Consider the following 20,700-nt stretch of genomic DNA (forward strand, 5'->3'; position numbering starts at 1 on the left):
TTTAGCGACAAATTCCAGGTCCGACGCGGCGCCGATCCTGAACGACATGCGGCAGAAAGCGGTTCCGAGTGGCTGGGCGAGGAAGTACGTGGTGGTGGAAATCCCACCTTTCTGCAGGCAGAGAGGAGGCTGTGCCGACGATGGCGTGGCGCCGAGGACGGAGAACACGAGCGGGCAGAGCTGGTCTCCGATGCTCACCGGCAGCGAAACGGACAGCGCCGAGGCCATGGACTGCTCCGGCGGACGAGAGGAGGAGAAGCCGGACCGAGGGACGGAAAGCTGCCTGGTGTGACGAACATTTCAGCAGGACTGTAGACTCCTACATTCAGGGAGGTGGAGACATAAGACTGGAAACTTGTATTATTAAAATAAAGCGCTCAATTTTCTCTAATCTGTCAGGTGAATGTATCACATTTTGAATAGAAGATCCACTTGATTTAGATAAATAACTATTTTTCAACCCGGTTAGCGCAAGAGACTTTTATCTACACACTTTCTGTAAAGATTATATTCTGAAACAAAGTTGTTGATATTTAATATTTTGAGATGTAGATATTTGTTCTTTTCCTCTAAGACTTTTTTGTTTGTTTCTTTGTGGGATATTGATGATCCCTTGTATTATGTTTGTGAGTGTGAATTTAAAGTTGCTTTGATCATTTTCAGTGTTCGCTCTGTGACAAATGCTTCTGCTAAATTAAAGAAACAAACCCTTCCTGATTCTGATGAAGACGGTCTTGCACTGATGGTCCTTTGAGAAATTAAAATTCACAGCAAATTTCAGCCTAAAATAGGCAAGAGTGAATTTTATTTCTTTTTTAAATTTTTATTTATTTGTCTCAGCTTGTTAGTCTTCATTTTAGGTTTGTTGCTCCTTTCTATCAAGGGTCAAAAGTGCTACAATTTAATAGATAAACAAAGTGATTATTTAAACACATTTTATAAATTTATATTTGAAACAAATTGATCTGCCTTTATTTAAATTTATAAATACATAAATACAAAAATTTTTTAAAAAGCATAAATATTTTAAAAGCTGCAGCACATTCTGATTATTATCAGTCTTACCAATGAAAATGAGTGGGAGGGGCTAATATTTATATAGATAAGATGATTGGTCAGCAGTTAAGCAATCACATGTTTGGGTTTATTACAAAGGTCAGAGGGCAAATTAATATTTTATCGTCATGCACTGTTCGGAATAAAATGTAAAACAATTAAATTAACACTTAAAAATATCTTTAAGACATATTAGAATACAATTAAACTTATGTAAAAGTTAATTTATTTTGGTTTCTTTAAATTATCACCTATAAAAATAATTCAATTATTTATTTGTGGGATAGTGGCACTTTTGGGGCTCCATAGTTGTATATTCTTTTGAATATTCAATATTCTCTTTTAATCCCCCAAAACCACCAGTTCATGAAGTTCTGCTATCAGAATTTAAGCCAAAACACAATTTATTACGACCATTTCTTGTGGTAAAGTAGCGACAACATGGTTAAATATCTGCAGGATGAAATAGAAATGTAGGTAACAGACCTGGCTAGTAGAATATTCTGCAATTTTGCTGAATATTCAGTAATAGTGGCTTCAATTGCCAGGATTTAAGCTGATAAATGATCCAAATTTTATTTAATCTTTTAACCCTCAAAATGGTGACTTTCACTTATAACATCTTCATTGTTGATTTCTATCAAGGACGTATTTTTCAAACATTTTGGTTCTGGGATGAGGAGCATTTTTTCCCTCATTTCAAAATTATTCAGAAAATTTGCAAATTACTTCTTAACTCTTCACTCCGGAGGTCCGATTGCTGCTTAAAATGAGAACATGGGTTTACTGTATTGTGGTTAACTACTTGTTGACAACACAAGAAAACAGCACAATTTGTTTTCTGTGAGGAGAAAATATGGCCACAAATGTTTTTGCTAAATGTTTCTAGATAATACAGCTGCTAATATTTTGGTTTCCATATCTACTAAGTGTCTAAAACAAATTTAGTGCAAGAGATTTTCAGGTGTTTAGGTTCCTTGTTTTTCAGCATTGAAGCGTTTTTGCAAAAACACAATTTTACAAACTGAATTATCTCTAAAATGTATTATTTAGGCCTAAATCTGGTCTCCTTAACAGGAACTCAGATGTTTAGAACCTTCCTTTGCTATTTTCCTATGCAAGTCTGATTGTGTAGTTTTACAGGATAAAGCTTTGATATTTATGAAAACCTTTAATGTCTTACTCTTTGTATATTTGTGTAAAACTGTGGTGTTACCTGAAACCTGTTGAATACAGATTGAAATGTTTGCTTTTTTTCTGATCAAATAACAAAATTTCCCCTAAATTTTCTGTGTTTTTTTTTGTTGTTTTTTCCACATCTGGATCAGCGGCACAGCCAGAAACATTTTACTAAGCATCACTTCTTCTGCCCTTCTTCTTACCCCGATGCGCCCATCACTCTGGACGGATCAGAACACATGACCTTTATTAGTTCAATCTTTATTCTCCCTTGCAAATTGATGCCTTTTTCCCCACTGATAATAATAATTGGACAATCTCTTATTCTTGTTTTTCAGTTTTTATATTTCTTACCTTAGTTTAAATTTGGATGCCACTTTCTACCCTTATCTTACTGCTGGTACAAATTAATTACCCCACTGTGGGGCAATACATTATTTATATTCTATTCTGTTCTATTCTATTCTATGCTATTCTATTCTATAGGCCTAAGACAAAAAGTTGTATTTGTCAATGAATTGCTGGAACATGACAGTGGTACCCTCGGTGATAAAAACAACAACAATAATAGTTATGATAAAAGGTTTATATATAAATAAAGAAAAGATGAAAAAAGGGAGCAAAGGTCAGAAAAATGTAAAAGATAAGTTAAAATACCTGTTTGTGCTGATATTGTGGTTATTATGTCATTACATCTTTATAAGTATGTCACCATAATTATTGTGAGAAACAATAACAGCTTCATAGGCATGCAGCTGTAAGAATATATAATTAATCTGTTGTTAATCATTAGTTAACCATTAATAAATCAAAGTATCCAATAAAGTAAAGTCACCATTTGTTAATTAATGATTCTGATTTGCAGCTTCACTTTAGGGGAGTTAGTCCCTGACTTTGTATCAGCCTTTCCTTCTCATCCAACCATTAAGTCTTGTTGTCATGTAGTATGAGTTTGGTGTAGTTTAATGTTAGTAACTGAAACAAAAGTAGCAGAGAAGCAATGGGACAGCAGGGAAAATAGTATAATGGAGAACAATGAAACCAGAGAGCAACACTTAGACAGAGGAGGACAACATGAGCTGCATGTGAGGCAATCAGGAAATGGGCAACAGCTGGCAGGCTGAAGGGAACGAAGGAATGAATCTAAATGAAGAGAGAAGCCTAAAGACAGAAATTAAAACTTTAATCCCAAAATTACAGAAACGTAAGCTAAGACTCTAATACAAAAATGTAAGATTTAAAAAACAAATGATCAAAAGAGAACAGAAAATAAAATATCGTAACACATACTGTTTTGATTTAAATATGATTATAATGTCAATGATAGGCAAAAATATCAGCTTATATTCATATTACTGCCATGACTTCAATATATACATTCTAGTTCTGTGCTGAAATAACCAAACGTCCCATAAAACCATCAGTAAAGCATTTTGTCATCACTGGATACCAAAATATAAGGTAATGGTGAATTAAGAGTTAGTTCAGGATTCGTTCCAGACTTCTTCATGAGTGAGTAACTATTACCCTAAATATTTTTTTTAGTATGCAGACACTGGAATGGAGGTCATAAGAACTTAATAATTAGTTGAAATAAGAGTTAATCCCAGATTAGTTCCCTGTTAGTTTCTGTCTAGTTTATTGTTTGTTTCTGTTTTGAAGCCGTTATTGTGCACACTTGTGTTTATAATGCTACTTCTGATTGGGACTATGACCAACTGTGGTACTTTGGCACAAACAGAGTTTATTTTTGCACCGTTTATTTGCATAAGATGATACTAACTTTTAAACTATTAATAATATTATAAAAAAATAATAATTCCATTTAGTCCAATCCAGGTTAGAAAACACCTTAAATTACCAAAAGGACCAAAATGCTTTCCAGAAAACATAAAAACATTTAAAACATGACAGATTTCATCGTAAGGCCACAAAAACTCCAAATACAGAAATAGAAAATGTTGTTTTTCATATACATATTAACATGTCTGCTTCTTCCCATCTGAGTGAGTAAACCACATGGAAGTTGGACGACAAAGAGGCAAACGTTGCTCACAAAGGGAAATAGATGCAGCATGCAGGTACAATGAACTGATTTCCCTACAGAGGCGGAGAAACTGTGAGCCGCATGCACAGAGAAAGCACAAGAGAAGGAGAGACTCAGGAAGTTAACAGGGGAAGTTTAGTGGTTTTTTTGCGTCATCACTTTATGCTGCTTCTTGTGTGCCGTTACAGAGTGAAGGTAGGAACACTTGTTTTTGCTTTGTAACTTGTTTATTTCGCCTTTGTTCCTAGTTTTAAACTCCAACCTCAAAAGGGTTGTGTGGATAGGGATGGGACGAGCGATGGGAGGGAGGCAGCAGGTGTCAGGATGGTGGAGACGGTGGAGGGTTGAGTTTGAACGTCGGTCTGAGTTTGTATTTTCAAGCTCGACTTCCGCTGCAGTGAGAAAGGGCTCTGCGATGGCCGTGACATGTGTTCAGGAAGGGCAAAGAGGCCATTTGTGAAGGCAGCGGTGGGGTCAAAGCCGAGGCTGGAGGCTTCAATTGGTCCAGCAGGTCAAAGAGTCCCAAAATGTGTGACAGTGGTGATCATTCAGGGGCTCTTTTCACTGAATAGCAGAAGTACAGGGACAAGGGTGTGGCCTGTCATTCGAAAAATAAATTGAGTTCATCGGGGGGGAAGTGGAAAGCCACATTTGCACACCAAGGATTGAGTGCAGCTTGTTTGATTTTGCATGGATAGTCATCTGCAGTTTGTACCGATAAAAACTTGTTATATCTGGTTTTGCAGGGGGGGGAAGACTAACAGTTTGTCCAAAGACTCCTGCTTTACAATGCGACACAGCTCAAACAGGTGGCAGAGTTTCCAGCAGCAGCAGCAGTGCGCTAAAGTCCCTGAAATGCACAGCTCCTCTACAAATTCACTGCCACACTAACGAGAGTTGGAGAGCAAATCCAGCCCAGGAAGGCAGGCTGAGCTGACAGAGGAGCACCGCAGGCCGCTCTGAATGTGAGGTGGAAACCCGAGGCAGGAAGAGATGCGGAGAAATCGAAGAAAAGGAGGCAACAAAGAGAAGGTGTTTGGATGTGATCTGCTGGAGCATCTCACCACCTCCAATCAGGAGAGTAAGTGGATAATCATGACCTCTGTCCTTACACATTCAACTCATGACTGTATTTGTATTTCCTGCATCACAAAACCGCAGTCAGATTGCTGAGAACCTGAATGTAAAGCATCTTATTGAGTGTTTTTCTTCCTTTTTAGCTGTCAGGATTCTATATATTCATAAATAATCATTAGCAAAGACACTTATGTACCTTTTACGGGACTTTCTATAATAACATTAAAACCACAAAACTTCAACCACACCTGATTTGACAAAAACTGATCATGTATTACTGCAACACTGACTACCATTGCTATTTCTGTCTGGGGCTTCTGGAGTTCATCACGTCAGAGGTTTTAGCTAAATTTATGAATTTACAGCCTTTTTTTAAATAAGTTGTCATGTCGCAACTTCAAAATTCAGTGGGATTGGATAAGATAAATCAACATTGATTAGAGCAAAATTATGGATGTTCAAATAAAAATATTAAAACCCTAAAAGCTTTTACATTTGTATCCCTGTTTTATCTGACATTTTAAAAAAATCTAGTGCAACCACTTTTGTTCAGAAGAGACTAAAAAGTGCATTATTGTGTGATAGAGTAGTTTAATTTAGTAGTTTTAGTGTTTTGCATAGTGCAATGGACACACATTTCAGTTTCTTGATATGTAAAGCTGATAGTGACATCGATTAAAAAACTTAATCAGACATAAATTTATGCTAATTTGGGTATAGTATGTAAATTATACCTTTTTTGCCTTAAGTCAAACAAACTGTTATGTTATTTCCTCATCAAATATATACCTAGAATGTTGTTTTGATTTCTGACTCAGCTCCTTCAGACTAGCGGCAGCAGCAATTAGCAAACACCTGCTGGAACTACGCATTTTCTGAGCTCATCTAATGCGCCATTAAGAACAATCATAAACGGCCTAATGGAGAAGCATAGGTGCTATTGTTTTTATGACGTTCTGAAGGCGGCGTATTGGAAAGAGCAGGACCTTCTTAAAGAGGTAGATGCCCAATTTCAAGACATCAAAGCACGAAGTCAAATTTCTTTTAGGTTAAGTTTGATATGCATTTCTATAATAACTGAAGGTAACAGAGTTACTTAATTGTGCTATAAAATGGTACTCTGTGCCTGGAAAATACATAACACTGACCCTTTAACGTTGACTCTGCAGGGTACTGACACTGCAAACAGCAACTGATGAGAGGCATTATAGAGAATTTTATCAAGCAAAACTTACAAATCTCAGAGACATAAAATAAAATGGGACTTAAAACAGAGCAAGGAACTAGAGGTGAGTCAGGGCTAAAACCCCCTGACAATCTGGCACTGAACAAAGAAAAATAAGAGCTTTTAATTTCTTGAATATGACAAAATATGGAAACAGAGTCCCGTCTTTCAAGAATCAATAAAGTATCTGTCTGTCTGTCCATGTATCTAACTATCTAGCTATACAGCCAGGTAGCTAACTAGGTAGCTAGATAGATGTTCAACAAGAAGAATTATAATGGCAGAAACTGTGATGCATAAATCGCCCAGTAGAAACAATCAATGTCATGACAATGTCTGCAAAGTTGAGCTAATTAAAACTTTTAAGACTTTTCAGATCAGCCTTCATCTGAAAAGTCTCTGGTTCAGTTAGACAGTATTTAGCACCAAATTACGTCTTTCTGAAACAAAAGAAAACAGCTGGATACTTGGCAGACACACAAGTCATGCCTGTAAATTGTGCAAAAATGCCACAGTGCTGTTACTGGGATTTCATCACAGATTGAAGAAGTTGAATTGCGGTCTTAATATTTTGTTTCACTCATTTTTTCAGCAGCAGGTATTGTGGTTATTACAGCAGTCTGTCTTAATACAAAGTCTGGTGGTTAAACTAAACATGCATGTTTACTTTTATTGGAAAATTTCAACAAAGAAATTCTTTATTTTATATGGATATGAAAGATCAAACATAACTGCTGATTGAATTCCTCAAGATCATCATGAAGAAATTATTTTTAGTAAAAAAATAATAAATAAAAAAAGATTTACTGCAATGTACACCAATAAAAAGCCTTTTTACTATTTAGTATCTAAACACTCAGGTTTTATTACGTGCAACTTGTACTATTTTATCAATATTCAAGAATTACTGACTTAAAACAAGCTCCTAAAGCTTGCTGAAAAGTTATTTCAAGTAATATCTGCACTAGAAACTAGACAAAAGTACTTAGCAAAATGTTGTGTTTTTGCAGTGTTGGATAGCAACGGGTGGCTTTAGCCTGCCATATTTTTGTGATCTGGTTTGATATGTAAAGTCCTATATTGAAATTCAACAAATGTATCAACAGAAGTACCATAACCTTTATCCATACCTCATGTTGTCTGTTGTTCTATAGTTGCTTTTAATAATCAGAGTGATTTCCTGCAGTTCCCCTGGTGCTACGATCCTGCAGCGAGTTTGTGGAGCAACATGGGATCGTGGATGGAATCTACCGCTTGTCTGGAGTGTCGTCCAACATCCAGAAACTACGGTTAGTCTTTTTTATTTGGCTAATTGTGTGCTACCCATTCACACTAGATATTTCCATGCTTTCAATACAGTCAAAGGAAAATCTAAGTACAACCTTAAGGTTTCTGCTGGTATAGAAGGGGGAAGAGGCACAAACTGGTGTTTTACAATCAAATCCACCTGATTAATTAATTAATTAATCAATTAAGACCATTTCTAAACAATTTGAATCCATAATTTTACAGTAACAAAATTATTCCCATGCAGAAATCGATTATGATGGAAACTAATCTTCCCAGAAGGGAATGTTGGTGTAAATTCTCCTAAAATTAAACACAAAAACTAGAGTCCGGACTTTAGTGAGTTAATGAATTACTTAGATTTTAACATGTTAACAATTTTAACGCAATTAATTGTATTTTTCTTTTTTACATAAAAAAAAGTCCCGAGTCGGAACCTTTCTAGTCATATGTTTCGGTAAGCCCGTAAATCTGACGCACAAACAACATCCGCCAACAACAACCATGGCTGACAAAGTCGTTTCTCTTGACCCACTGGATTAATCTTTTGCGTCTAAAGACGATCTTTTGGGACCCTGGTAAATACTTTTGTTATGTTCAAGTTGTGCTAAAAGGAGTTAGCTGATCTCCAAAGCTGTTCAAGCCTAAAATATCATCTCAATGCTAAACATGTAGCAGCACACATACTAATGTTGGCGCTGATGTCTGAAGGAAGAAAGAAGTTACATGAATGATCAGGGGTTCCTGAAAAATTTGGGAGGTGAATAGTGATAATAGCACTTTGCACTGATCTGAATAACAAATTTATAACAAAAAATATGTATGTAGCCATATGTCTATTCATTCAATAGTTTAGCTGCAAAAAGGGTTTTGAAATTGAAAATGTTTACTTTGTCGATTAATTTTGATTAATTAATTACAATTAACACAATAAAATTAACTCAATAAAATATTTTAATCGAGTCCCATCACTAGCAAAAACACAAGAGCTCCATGTCAGGTTCTACAAGTCTCAGTTAGCATGTAAATAATGGAGTTTATGACAGAGCGGTTAGAAAAGGCTTTGTCAGGATGCAAATTATTAATGCAAAGAGTGATTCTGCATTCTGTACTATGTCCTTCTGATGATCGCATTCGAAAATTAGTTTAGATCATATCTAGATTTGTTTGTGAAAACCATATGAGGTGAATCTTTTGTTTCTGTGAAACCAGGGGCGAGTTTGAGAGCGACGGGTCTCCAGATCTGAACAAAGATGTGTACCTGCAGGACATCCACTGCGTCAGCTCTCTATGCAAAGCTTATTTCAGAGAGCTGCCCAACCCTCTGCTCACATACCAGCTGTATGACAAGTTTGCTGTGAGTAACTCTGATGCTGCTCTCTGAACTTACGTAGTCAAGATCAAGTGGATTCTCATTGACAATTATGTTGACGGATTTTGGAGAAAGTAAATTTTTTTAAGAAATGGAAAATGCTAACAATGCATGTCCCCCTGCAGGAGGCAGTGGCCATCCAGCTGGAGGAGGAGAGGCTGGTAAAGATCAGGGATGTGCTGAAGGAACTGCCAGATCCTCATTACAGGTAGAGATTTCTGCAGGACAGCGAGAGCCTCTAAAACTGAAATCCTCTGTTGCTTAATATTTACTAACATTATAGCAGGTAACACGTCAGGCTCAGTGTGTTTTATACCTGCTTTGTTACTTAAAACTGGCTTTATGCTAATCTGTTTAACACATTTCTGTATGTTAAACAGAAAATCTGGATGGTTGTAGTCCATTATGCCGTTGGTGTTGAAGGTTTAGTTTTGGCCAAATTGGCACTGATTAATGGAATCACTGCACATTTTCACATTTTTTTCATAATTCGGAAAATTGAACACATAGAATTATTGCTAATTTTAATTATCTGATGAACTATTAATGTGTTGATAAAACTGTAATCACCTCAAGACAGAAAATGTCCTCTGACAGAGATAAACAGTTTTACTAAAAAATTAAGGATTGAAGATAATAAACTATTCCTTTATTTATTTTTGACATGCATGAACAAAAATTATTTTAAAAATATTTTAGATCATGTTTCTGTAACGTTTCTGTTTGTTTCACTCAAGGATGATAAATAAAAAAATATTTATTTATTTATTTATTAAGCAGTAAAGTTCAATTTCTGAAATGACTTAGATTTTGTGTTGTGAAGCATAAAATCTAGATATTTTAGAAATAAATTAATAAGACAAATGAAAAGAACATTCAATAAAGTCAATAAAGTAGTGCAAGCAAGAGAGAAATGGAGGGAGGACCAGTTAATTTATTTTAAATTAACTTTAAATCTAATAAATTTTATTTATCTTATCTTAAAACGTTCCAGTTGGGTAAGGGAACTTATTGTGCCATAATGCTCAGGTGACAGAAATATATTTTTAAGAATGTAAACCACATCTTTGGGACCTACTTGATTTGATTTTTTAAGTTAATTACTCTAATTTAATTTAGATGACTTTTACAGTTGAATAGCTTCAAATCTTAGCAAATGAATAAATGAATAAATAAAATTACACCAAAGATTCTAATTCATAAAATAAACACAGACATGACTCTTGTTTAAACGTAATTGTTTCTTAGTGAGGTGTTCATATGTATATATAATGACAAATTGTATTTTTTTAAAAGAAAAAATCAAGTTAAACATTTATCTTACAGGACTCTGGAGTTTCTGATGCGTCACCTGGTCAAGATGGCTTCCTATTCCTCAGAGACCAACATGCACGCTCGCAACCTGGCCATCGTCTGGGCCCCCAACCTGCTCAGGTGTGCTAACGTCAGGCTCAGCGTGTTTTATACCTGCTTTGTTACTTAAAACTGGCTTTATGCTAAGCATTGCTTTGAGTTTCTAGAACAAGTGAATTGATGAGATTTGTCTCTCTGTCTTTATACATTATTTTCCATTGAAATCAATTACTTCTTCATCTCGGTCCTTCTTCAAATTCTCCTTCCTTGTGTTTTTAACATGAATTAAAGCTGTCCCGTCTAAAAACCAGTTGATAAACACAATTATTTCCCTGCATGATAAGGTCCAAGGACATCGAGGCGTCTGGATTCAACGGTACCGCAGCCTTCATGGAGGTCCGGGTCCAGTCCATCGTGGTGGAGTTCGTCCTCACACACGTCCCTCAGCTGTTTCCTCTCGAAGGTCTGGAGAAACATTCAAACATCCCCCACATTCAGACTCCTGCTTCATCTCTGCATTCTCCGTCCTTTAGGCGCACCTACAGAGAGGAGGAAGTCCCTCCCCTCGCCGTCGGCGCTGCCCAATCCGGACCTTGTGTTCTTCAGGTCGACGGGTTCTCAGCCTAACTTTGGGAACATTAGTCCAGGCGATGGCCCCCTCCCCATTAGACCCTACCACGCAATCATTGAAGGCACAGACAAGTGAGGGGATCATTGATCCGTTAGCTAAAATATTAATACAGAACCATACACACATTTAAAGATGGTTAAACTTATTCAAGGCCATATGAATGTAAATTCGTCTCATAGATATGTGTTGACATTAGAGTCCATTTGGATAAAATTTAGACATTGTTCACTAAAATGTGTCCTCAGGAGGAAAGGATCGCTCAAAGGCAGGAAGTGGATGTCCATTTTCAACATTGGAGGACGATTCCCAGACCCGCGACGGAAACACAAACACTCTGCCAAGGGTATGAAATGAGAGATTTGATTTCTCTGTCTCTATTCTTGGGCTTTTCTAAAAAAAAAATTGTGCTTTCAGTCTTACTTTACTAAATTTGTTTATATCTGATTTATTTATTCATTTATTTTAAATGAGTAAGCTCCAGATTATCTGATAATCTGAACTTTTTGAGTGGTAGAAAATATAAAACTTTTGAGTTATGCAAACCTTTACCACATTCGTTTAAGTGCTGCCTGCGTCTTTATATTCTCCTTCATGAAGTTGTCACAACCTTTTGTAATTTCAGAAAAAGACAGAACATCTTTAAGACCTGCAAGGAGCATGGACTCCCTCAGCACACCGTCCTACCCAAATGAAGGTGCTTTGCTCTCAAATATTTAAAAAATTGGTTTAACTAATCAAAGGGGATTTATAGCAAGACACTCTTTGAGCTCCAGCACATTTGGGGTCAGCTGGTTTTACTGCTGTATATGCTGTACAATGGCTGCTGGAAAAGACAAGTGTTTTTTCCAGCAGCCTGACTTACCATCCAGAAACCACTTACTGCATTCTTGTTGGTAGTGGAGAAACTCTACTAATGCTTTTAAAAGATAACTGTGCATCTGTTTGCAGCCATTTTCACATGAGTGTAAATGTTGAGTTTAGGGGGCGTGGCCAGCAGCAGCTTATTTGCATTTACAGTGACAAGACACCCTAAAACTGCTCAAAATATTTTTACTTAAGTAAAAGTAAAAAGTAGCCGTCCAAGAAATTACTCAAGTACGAGAAAAAAAAGTATCTGGTAAAATGTCTACTCAAGTACAGAGTAACTGATCAAATGATCAATCATTTAATATTTAAAAATCACATAATCAGATACATGAAAATATAAAGTTAAGTGGAAATTTTGGTATTTTAAATATGAAAATGACAATAACTGATTGAAGTAACAAAATATAACAAAATCAGGTAAAAGAAATAATAGGTTTCTTTCAATATAAAACTTATGAAACGTTACCAAAAACTGCAGGTGTGTGTCTGTGTCTGGTGAATTTTTGGTTAAAATGTGTTTGTTTTTCATTTAGTGGGTAGAAAATCCAGAAATTTACTCAAGAAAGAGTAGAAAAACTTCATAATAAATTAATCAAGCAAAATTAAAAAGTACAGCGTAGTAAAAATACTCCTAAAAGTAAAGTTTTTCAAAAAAGTTACCCAAGTAATTGAGCAAATGTAACTAGTTACTAGCCAGCTCTGGTTGTTTAGAACTGTTTCTTGTATTTCAGGTTCCAGGCGGTCTGGGCAGCATCCTCCATCCACCAACTTGTCCCCTGCTGTCGCCAGCCTGCCTCAACCTGGCTCAGAATCCGCAGCACCTGCCTGCGGGTTAGGTAGCAGAGAGTACGCCGTGACCTACCGCAGAGGAACGGGCTTAGTGAGCGGAGGAGCCGGCACCCAGGGGACCTACACGGCTCTGGACCCCGAGGGTTTAGCGCTACCAGGCAGCGAGGGCGTCCAGACCAGATCTCCAGGACTCTCCAACAAAGCCAGACGAGCGGCTATGCACATCACCGGCCCCACCATGGTCACTGTGCCGCTACATATCACCTCTAACCTGGCGTTGGGGGTTCTTCAAGGAGGAGGCAGTGACAGGGTCATCATCCGGGGAAGAGAAAAAGACGGAGGGGACAAGCAGGACGGCAAGGAGCCAGGGACAAAGATTGAGATCAAGCAGCCAAAATTGATGGAGTGGAACGTGGAAGAGAGCAAAAATGTTGAAGAAAAGGACAAGAGTGAAAATGAAAAAGAAGATTTGGACACAGAGGGATGTAAAGGGGCACCAGAAGTCTCTGAGGAGGAGAGGAATGAAAGAGGAGAAGAGAAAAAAGATGAGGAGCTAAGAAAAGATTGTGGACACAAGGAGACGGGAGACCAACATGTACCAAGAGAAAAACAAGTGAAAAGCCGCAACTCCAGCACAAAGGAAGATAATCACGAAAACATGGGAGATGAAGACCAAGGCAGCGAATACATGGGTAATTATTACAAATTCATAACCAGAAATAATCAATGATTAGTTAAACATGTTGACCTAAATATGTTGTATCTCTTCTACTAGCTTTCTGCATCATACAAAGCTTCTGTTTGTGTGATGCAGTATTAGAAAATAAAAAATGCATAAGATTACTAGAATAAAGTCAGAATATTAGGAGAATAAAGTCAGAATTGCGAGAATAAAGTTATGCGAGAAGAAACTCATAATATTATGAGAATAAAATCATATGAGAATAAAGTAACAATATTATGAGAAAAAAGTCAGTATTATGAGAATAGTGACTTTAGAAGCGACCTACGTATATTTGGAGATTTAAAGTTGTAAAAGAATAAAGTTGAAATAACACAAGAACAAAGTCAAAATAATATGAGACTAAAGTCATAATACAAGTTTATTCTTGTAATATTTTGACTTTGTTAGCATATTATTTCAACTTTATTCTTTTACAACTTTCTTCTTGTAACATTATGAGTTTCTTCTTGTTATATTATGATGATATTCTCATAAAAGTGTGACTTTATCCACATAATTTTATTTTATTTGTTTAATTTTCTAACTGTAGCCCTAGTGCTCCATCACACTCAAACAATGTCCGACACTGGGAGCTCATATTTCTGACCCTGATTATCATTTATTTACAGAAATGAAGGGATCAGATCTGAAGATTCAGCAGGCGGCTGCAGCCTCGCAGCACGAAGACGACAGTGTTTCTGATTCTGATGATTTTCTAAACTCAACTGAAGCCGAGGAAGACGACCACAAGCTGTCGGGCTACATCCAGGACAACTTTGAATTCCTGGACCAGATGGACTGCAGCACCATGGACCACATGGACTGCAGTGTGTCCTATCAGGTGGGGACATTATTATCTCATAAATTATGTAGAATTAACATTCAGCAATAAGCCTTTTGCAATAAATCAATTCATCACATCATAAATTAAAAGGCGCTTGATAATTTTCATTTTGATACTTTGTGAAGGGCAATTTTGTTTACATAATCGATTTTATTTATGTTTTTGGTTATGTGTGTTTTTATTTAAATTTTATTTAATGTTTTGGTCGCGTCAAAAAAGATCTTCTAGATTCAGTGTAAAGTGCTCACTTTACAAAATTTAAGTTGCTAAATCTTTGAGAAGGCAAACTTACTTTGTTGTATCGTTATCAGTATGTTGCTTAAAAAAGGTCTCAAAACATACAACAGCGTATGAGGGGTATTGTAGAAGGAGAAAATAAGAGGAATACATTTCTTCCAAAAAACTCTGAAATTTCAAGATTAATTTCAGAAATTTTCTAGAAAATACTTGAAAATCTAAGAGTTTGACAAGTAAAAAAAAATCTAGAAAAAAACAGTTTCATAAGTTGAAAATTTTTGACTTTTGAGACTAGAAAGTTTCTGAAATTAATCTCAAAATTTCAATTTTATTATAGAAAATTATTGACTTTTCAATCTCATACATTTCCAGTTTTTCTTCTACAAAATTATTAAAATGAATCCCCAAATTTCAGATTTTTTTTCTAGCACATTTTTGACCTTTTCAAACTCAGGAATTTCTTATGTTTTTCTAGAAAATTTCCTAGAAATTACCTTCTTTTTTTAATCTACAATGACCCTGATACGGCGTTTCACAAAACAACATTATTCTTCATTACTGGGACAATTTATCATCCAGCAAAATTAGTTGTTATGACAGATTAAATTAATATTTTAAGCATTTTGGTCTCTTTGCCTTCCAGGTTAATGAGTTCTCTGTCGAGCCTCCTGGTCACTCTGATGATGAGTATGAAATCATGGCTCAAGCTGAGGGACCAACGCTGATTGTGACCGAGGCGAATCCACACAGACCGCTCAGCCTCGACCTGAACAGTCGACACACTAAATCCCTCAGCTTGCCCTACATGATGTCACCCATAGACGGACCGGAGGAACACTTTTCTTCTGACGATGTTTCAGAAGACGAAGGCGATGAGGACGATTACAGCAGTGACGAAGATGAGAGCATGTTTGTTAAGAGCCTGCCACCGGACTTCTTCTTGAGCAGTCTGTCTGGGCTTGAATCAGACCACCAGGACTGTCCCAGCCCTGACAGACAGCTGGTTCAGGAGCTGCAAAGGTCTGAAGGAGAAAGCTGCGAACCGTTGGAGGTTGAACTTTCTGTTTGCAAAGAAGCAACTGAGCATGCGCAGGAAAACGCTGGAAACGATGAAGAAAAGCAAGAGACAAAAATGGAGGAAGAGGATAAATCTTGTCATGGAGAAGATCAGCTTGAAAAGGACACACACAGGTAATAAATTATTAACATTTTGCTCATGAATATATGATTTCAGTTCAGTTATCAAGTCAATATTCATATCCAGTCAATATGAAGGTTTAAGAGAACCAAATATAATTTGAAAACTGTAAAATATGAAGAAGAAGCTATAAATAGCACGAGGATATTGGCATTATAAACAAAGTTCTGAGTTTTGAGCAGAAAGATTGTTTTACTTCCTGGCTGACGTCTTCAGATGTTGCTTCAATATTTCCACATAATGTTCTTTCCTCATTATACCATCTATTTTAAGAAGTTCACCAGTTCCTCCTGCAGCAAAACCGCCCCACAACATGATGCTGCCACCTCCGTATGTCACAGTTAGGATGGTATAACCATCCCAACTTTTCCTCCTGTTGGTGATTATGCCCAAACTGTTCCACTTTAGTTTCATCAGACGACAGGACATGTCTCCAAAAATGAATATTTTTGTCCCTGTGTTAATTTTCAAGCTGCAGTCTGGCTTTTTATGTTTCTTTTGAAGTGAAGGATTCTTCCTCGCTGAGTGGCCTTTCAGCACAGGATAGTCTGTGCGAGCATCTTTACTGGGTCTTTGGCTTTTGTTCTTGGGTCCATCTTCACATTTGGTCATCTCTGGGACACAGAACCCATCTCCTTCTTGAGCTTTATGATGGTTGGACATTCCCATCATGTCTATTCTACCATATAATTGTTTGAACAGATGAACGCAGCGCCTTCGAGCATATGGAAATTGTTCCCAAGTATGAACCAGACTTGTTCAGCTGCGCAGCTCTCGTCCTGATATCTTGGCTAATTTATTTTGCCTTTTCTATCATGTCAAACATAAAAAGCGGTGTGTTTAAGGTGTGGCCTTAAAATGCATCCACAGGTGTCCCTAAAGTTAACTCAAATGTGTCAGTAAATCTGTCAGACATTCATGGAAGGAAGCCCAAAAGGTTTGATCCATATCACACAGAATAAAATACAGTTTTTCTTAATACTGACTAAATGTATGTAAACATTTGATTTTTCTTCTAAAAATGTTCTTGCCAAGTTTTCTAGAAATTATTTTGGTAATTCTAAGTAAGCTGAAACAAGAAAAGTTTGATCTGATTTAAGAGAGAAAATTTGATTCAGTGCATGTAAATATCTTGTTTCTGTGGTACATACGTATATAAACAGAATAAAGAATAAAAATACTGCAGAAAGAGCAAGATTTCAGCATAAATTCAGTGTAGTTAAAAAAAATGCTGTACTCCAGTAAAGAAGAATGTGCTTCTGTCGAGTTGGTTAATTAAAAAAGTACAAAACGTGAATTAAAGACTTTTTACAAATAGTGACAATAAAAAAACTGTAAAAAAGTAAAGTTGTACAAATACCAACAGGAATGTAAATACTTATTAAGTTAATGTGAATTAAACTAAAGTGAAGTGAACTAAACTAAACTAAAGTGAACTAAAGTGAACTAAATTAAAATAAAGTGAATTAAACTAAAGTGAAGTGAACTAAACTAAACTAAAGTGAACTAAAGTGAAGTGCACTAAGCAAACATGAACTAAACTAAACAAAAGTGAAGAGAACTAAAGTGATCTAAACTAAAATAAAGTGAATTAAACTAAAGTGATCTAAACTAAAATAAAGTGAATTAAACTAAAGTTATCTAAACTAAAATGAAGTAAATTAAAGTGAACTTAGCTAAACTAAAGTGAAGTGAACTGAACTATGTGCTACTTGAGTGTGTATATCTCAATAAAACACATTTAAATTTGTTTGTATTTTAAGGATAAAGTTCCTTCAGGAAGATTCTGTACGTTTCTCTGCTGATTTACTTCTATTGCAGACGTCTGAACTGCTTTTTATTTGTCCTTTTGGCAGGACAACAGATGAAACTCCAAGCGCTGCAGAAGACGATGAAAGTGAAAAATGTCTAACTTCAGAAGCATCAACAAGCTGCAGTGAGGAGCTTCAGGAAACCGACAGTCTGACTGGAGCAAAAGCTGAGGATGGGGAAGAGGCTCTGGATGAGCCTGGAGATGATTCTCTTTTGACAACAAGAGATAATACGTCAATGTCAAAAGACATGGAAGAACAAGTCAGTGAGGAGGACAATGCAAACAGCAGGACAAATAGTGACATTTGGAGTGAGATTGAGGATGTTGTTTGTGAGGTGATTGAGGATGAGGAGAGTGTGCAGTCTGTGAGGGAAGCTTCTCCAGAGGCAGATGTCGAAGAAGATGGAGAAGTGGAGGAGGAAGACTTGATGAACAAGACAGAAACGTTATCACTGGAGCCAAATGTAGAGAAACCTTCAGAAGAAGAGAGAAATGAGTTAAATCAAGAAGCTCAGCATCAAAACATAGAAGATCCGGTTTCCGAAGAAACAGAAAAGGAGAAGGAAGACGCAGACAGAGCAGAAAGCAGAACACAGCCGAGCGCCGATAAACAGCCAGTGATCTTATCTAATATTAGGGACTCAAAGGAAGGAAGTAATCCTGCAAACGGCAGTGGCAGCCCAGGAGGCGTTGGGAGGAAGCTGGTCGTCTCCAAGCAGCCTAAGGTTTACCAGGTCAAAGCGGTGCCTGTCGTTCCCCCGAAGCCTCAGCACTGCAAAATCACCGCGCTGACCCTCCGTCAACAGCAGCAAGAAAGAGAGAGGAGAGACAACGCTCTGAAGGAGCGGGATGGAGACGGGGACGGCGAGACCGCCGAGAAAAAGGACAGGCCGTCGATGCTCAGAGAGAAGAGGAGGGACGGCCTGGACGCGGCGGTGAGGGACACGAAGAGGAACAGCCCGCTCAGCATGTGCTTCGACGAGGCGGTGGCCATCGCAACGCTGAGGCGGGAGAAAGAGCGAGGAAGAGAAGGAGAGGCTGACCCAGAGGGATTGGGAAAGTGAAGGACAGTAGCTGGGTCTCCATTACAAATGTGTGCAAAACTTTGTCGACATTCCACTTGTGTGGGAAGAAACAAAATTTCACAATTGCGACGTTTTCATTAAATAAGAAATGCAATCAAAATCACGTGAATACGTTTGTTCACGCAATAAGTCCTTAAAAGCCACAGCAGTTACGTGATGTAAACAGTTACTTGAGATTATATTCATAACTCAGCCACTAGTGCTCATTGCCTTCACAGGAGACGTCAGCGTCTTATTCAGGCCTTGGAGCGACAAGTTCCTTATATTTGGCAACGGCTACGCATGCAGCGTTTTGGGGAAATTGTAGTTGCAGATTTTAGCTACAGATTCAATATGCCTGAATGACAAACTCATCTTTTTATAAACTGTGACAGCTCTGTTCGAGCCAGCTGGACATTGTCAGAAAAAAACAAACCTTTATCTTCCTATCCCTTCCTGTCATCTTCTTTGGTGTTTCCGATAGTAGTAAGATCCAGCTGTCGATCACATGATCCCTGTGATACAAAATGTTTTATTCCATGGCAGTTTTTTGAAATGCATCCATTTTGGTATGACTGAAAAACCACCTCATCCTAGCGCAAAAATGTGAGATTTTTCAAGATTGCTGTGTTTCCATGAACTGGATTTTAAAAATTAAAATTTGCCCAAATTTACTGTCAATGGAAACACAGCTAGTGAAGGAGATGCTTCAGATTCAGCCCACAATGTTCACCAGGCTCTCTGCCCAGGCAAAAGTAAAACTTTATCATTGTTTTATTTTGTGATTGCTGACATATTGTTAATATTAACAATATATTAGCAATATATTGTTAATATTGCTGATAACAATATTAACAATGCCATCATTGTTAATATTTAGTTTTATTGGTTTACAGGCATCGTAGTAGCTTTGTTGTCCTTATTAAAAGAAAAACATTTTACAAAGTCACACACCACCCTCCGCAGTTATTGGCCCCCATGGTAAAGATGCATAAAAAGCTACCACCATATGTTTTAGTGGTAAAATGTCACCAAAATATTTGACTCAACTCATTTTTCAGTGGAAAAATGCACCTAAACATCTGTATAATCTGTAATTATTGGCACCCGGGGAGCCTTAGTGACCCTAGTATGCCACTTTGTGGAGACTTTATTCATCCTCCATCACCAGCCTCCTCACTGGAAAGATAAATGTGGGTTCCAGCTGTTTTACACTTTTTAATTATTGCTCTGCCCCTATGGGCAAGTTGCAACGAGAAGCTACTTATTTTCTCATTTGTATATCAGCTTCCCTAACTTTAATGATATATTTCCTTCTCTTTCCCGTTTTGAAAAACAGCTAAGAGAAATCGGCCTCTGTGTCACGTTACACTTCCACCCCAGAACTAGGAACAACTTAAAAATATAGAGAATAAAAAATAAAATGAAATAGTTCAGCTTCATTTAGGTCACAATAATTGTGAAGGGAGGCATAACTATGTTGAGGAGATCATTATAATTTAATCCCAGGCCTTAATAATTCCGCCTGGAATTATTCTAAATAAAACATGAAAAAAAATGCAAACATTGAGGTGGAACGAAGTATTTAGTGCTGCTCCAACATCACACATTATACAGATAAACAGCCTCTAATGTGTGATGGTTGTGTAAAAAAAACCAAAAAACATTTCACTTTGTTTACCTGCATTTTGATTCTCAAGATTTGAAGATTAGTTTTGAAAGTGGCTCCATAGCACTTACTGTTTGCACTTATCTTCGGGTCAGTTATTTCTATGCAAAGTTTATGTACATAAATAGTTTATCTGAAATTGATTGACATGTCTGGTTTGAGGCATTTGAATAAAGAGCATTGCGAATTAATGAAGTGTTTGATGCATTATGTTCTTTTTAGAAAACACTAGATGTTATTACCTTGTACTGGAAACCACATGGACGTT

The 20,700-nt window shown here is 37.0% G+C and overlaps 2 protein-coding genes across 3 annotated transcripts in view; both read left to right on the top strand.

The window, feature by feature from the left end:
• Window positions 1–2,559, top strand: part of tesk2 (testis associated actin remodelling kinase 2) — a 40,167-nt gene extending 37,608 nt beyond the window's left edge. For both annotated transcript variants that reach the window (XM_028020945.1, XM_028020946.1), the window contains exon 13: window positions 6–2,559. In XM_028020945.1, coding sequence (XP_027876746.1) covers window positions 6–292 — 287 coding nt within the window. In that variant the 3' untranslated portion in view covers window positions 293–2,559. The remainder of the gene's footprint in view (window positions 1–5) is intronic.
• Window positions 2,560–5,029: 2,470 nt separating this feature from the next.
• Window positions 5,030–20,623, top strand: si:dkeyp-68b7.12 (rho GTPase-activating protein 31). The gene is made up of 13 exons (XM_028021417.1): window positions 5,030–5,363; window positions 7,771–7,873; window positions 9,084–9,228; window positions 9,369–9,451; window positions 10,570–10,677; window positions 10,941–11,059; window positions 11,130–11,298; window positions 11,473–11,570; window positions 11,850–11,921; window positions 12,826–13,575; window positions 14,237–14,448; window positions 15,332–15,879; window positions 17,743–20,623. Exons 1-13 carry the CDS (start codon window positions 5,276–5,278, stop codon window positions 18,761–18,763), a joined length of 3,516 nt encoding a protein of 1,171 aa, XP_027877218.1. The 5' UTR covers window positions 5,030–5,275; the 3' UTR covers window positions 18,764–20,623.
• Window positions 20,624–20,700: the final 77 nt, after the last annotated feature.

This window comes from Xiphophorus couchianus, chromosome 6 (assembly GCF_001444195.1).
Source record: "Xiphophorus couchianus chromosome 6, X_couchianus-1.0, whole genome shotgun sequence".
NCBI lineage: Eukaryota > Metazoa > Chordata > Actinopteri > Cyprinodontiformes > Poeciliidae > Xiphophorus > Xiphophorus couchianus.

Excerpts from the sequence above, each read along its gene's own strand:
- si:dkeyp-68b7.12 (XM_028021417.1), top strand. The coding sequence starts at position 5,276 with ATGCGGAGAAATCGAAGAAAAGGAGGCAACAAAGAGAAGGTGTTTGGA. Across the intron at positions 11,922-12,825 it reads ACCGTCCTACCCAAATGAAG|GTTCCAGGCGGTCTGGGCAG; the intron begins GTGCTTTGCTCT and ends CTTGTATTTCAG. Across the intron at positions 15,880-17,742 it reads CTTGAAAAGGACACACACAG|GACAACAGATGAAACTCCAA; the intron begins GTAATAAATTAT and ends TCCTTTTGGCAG.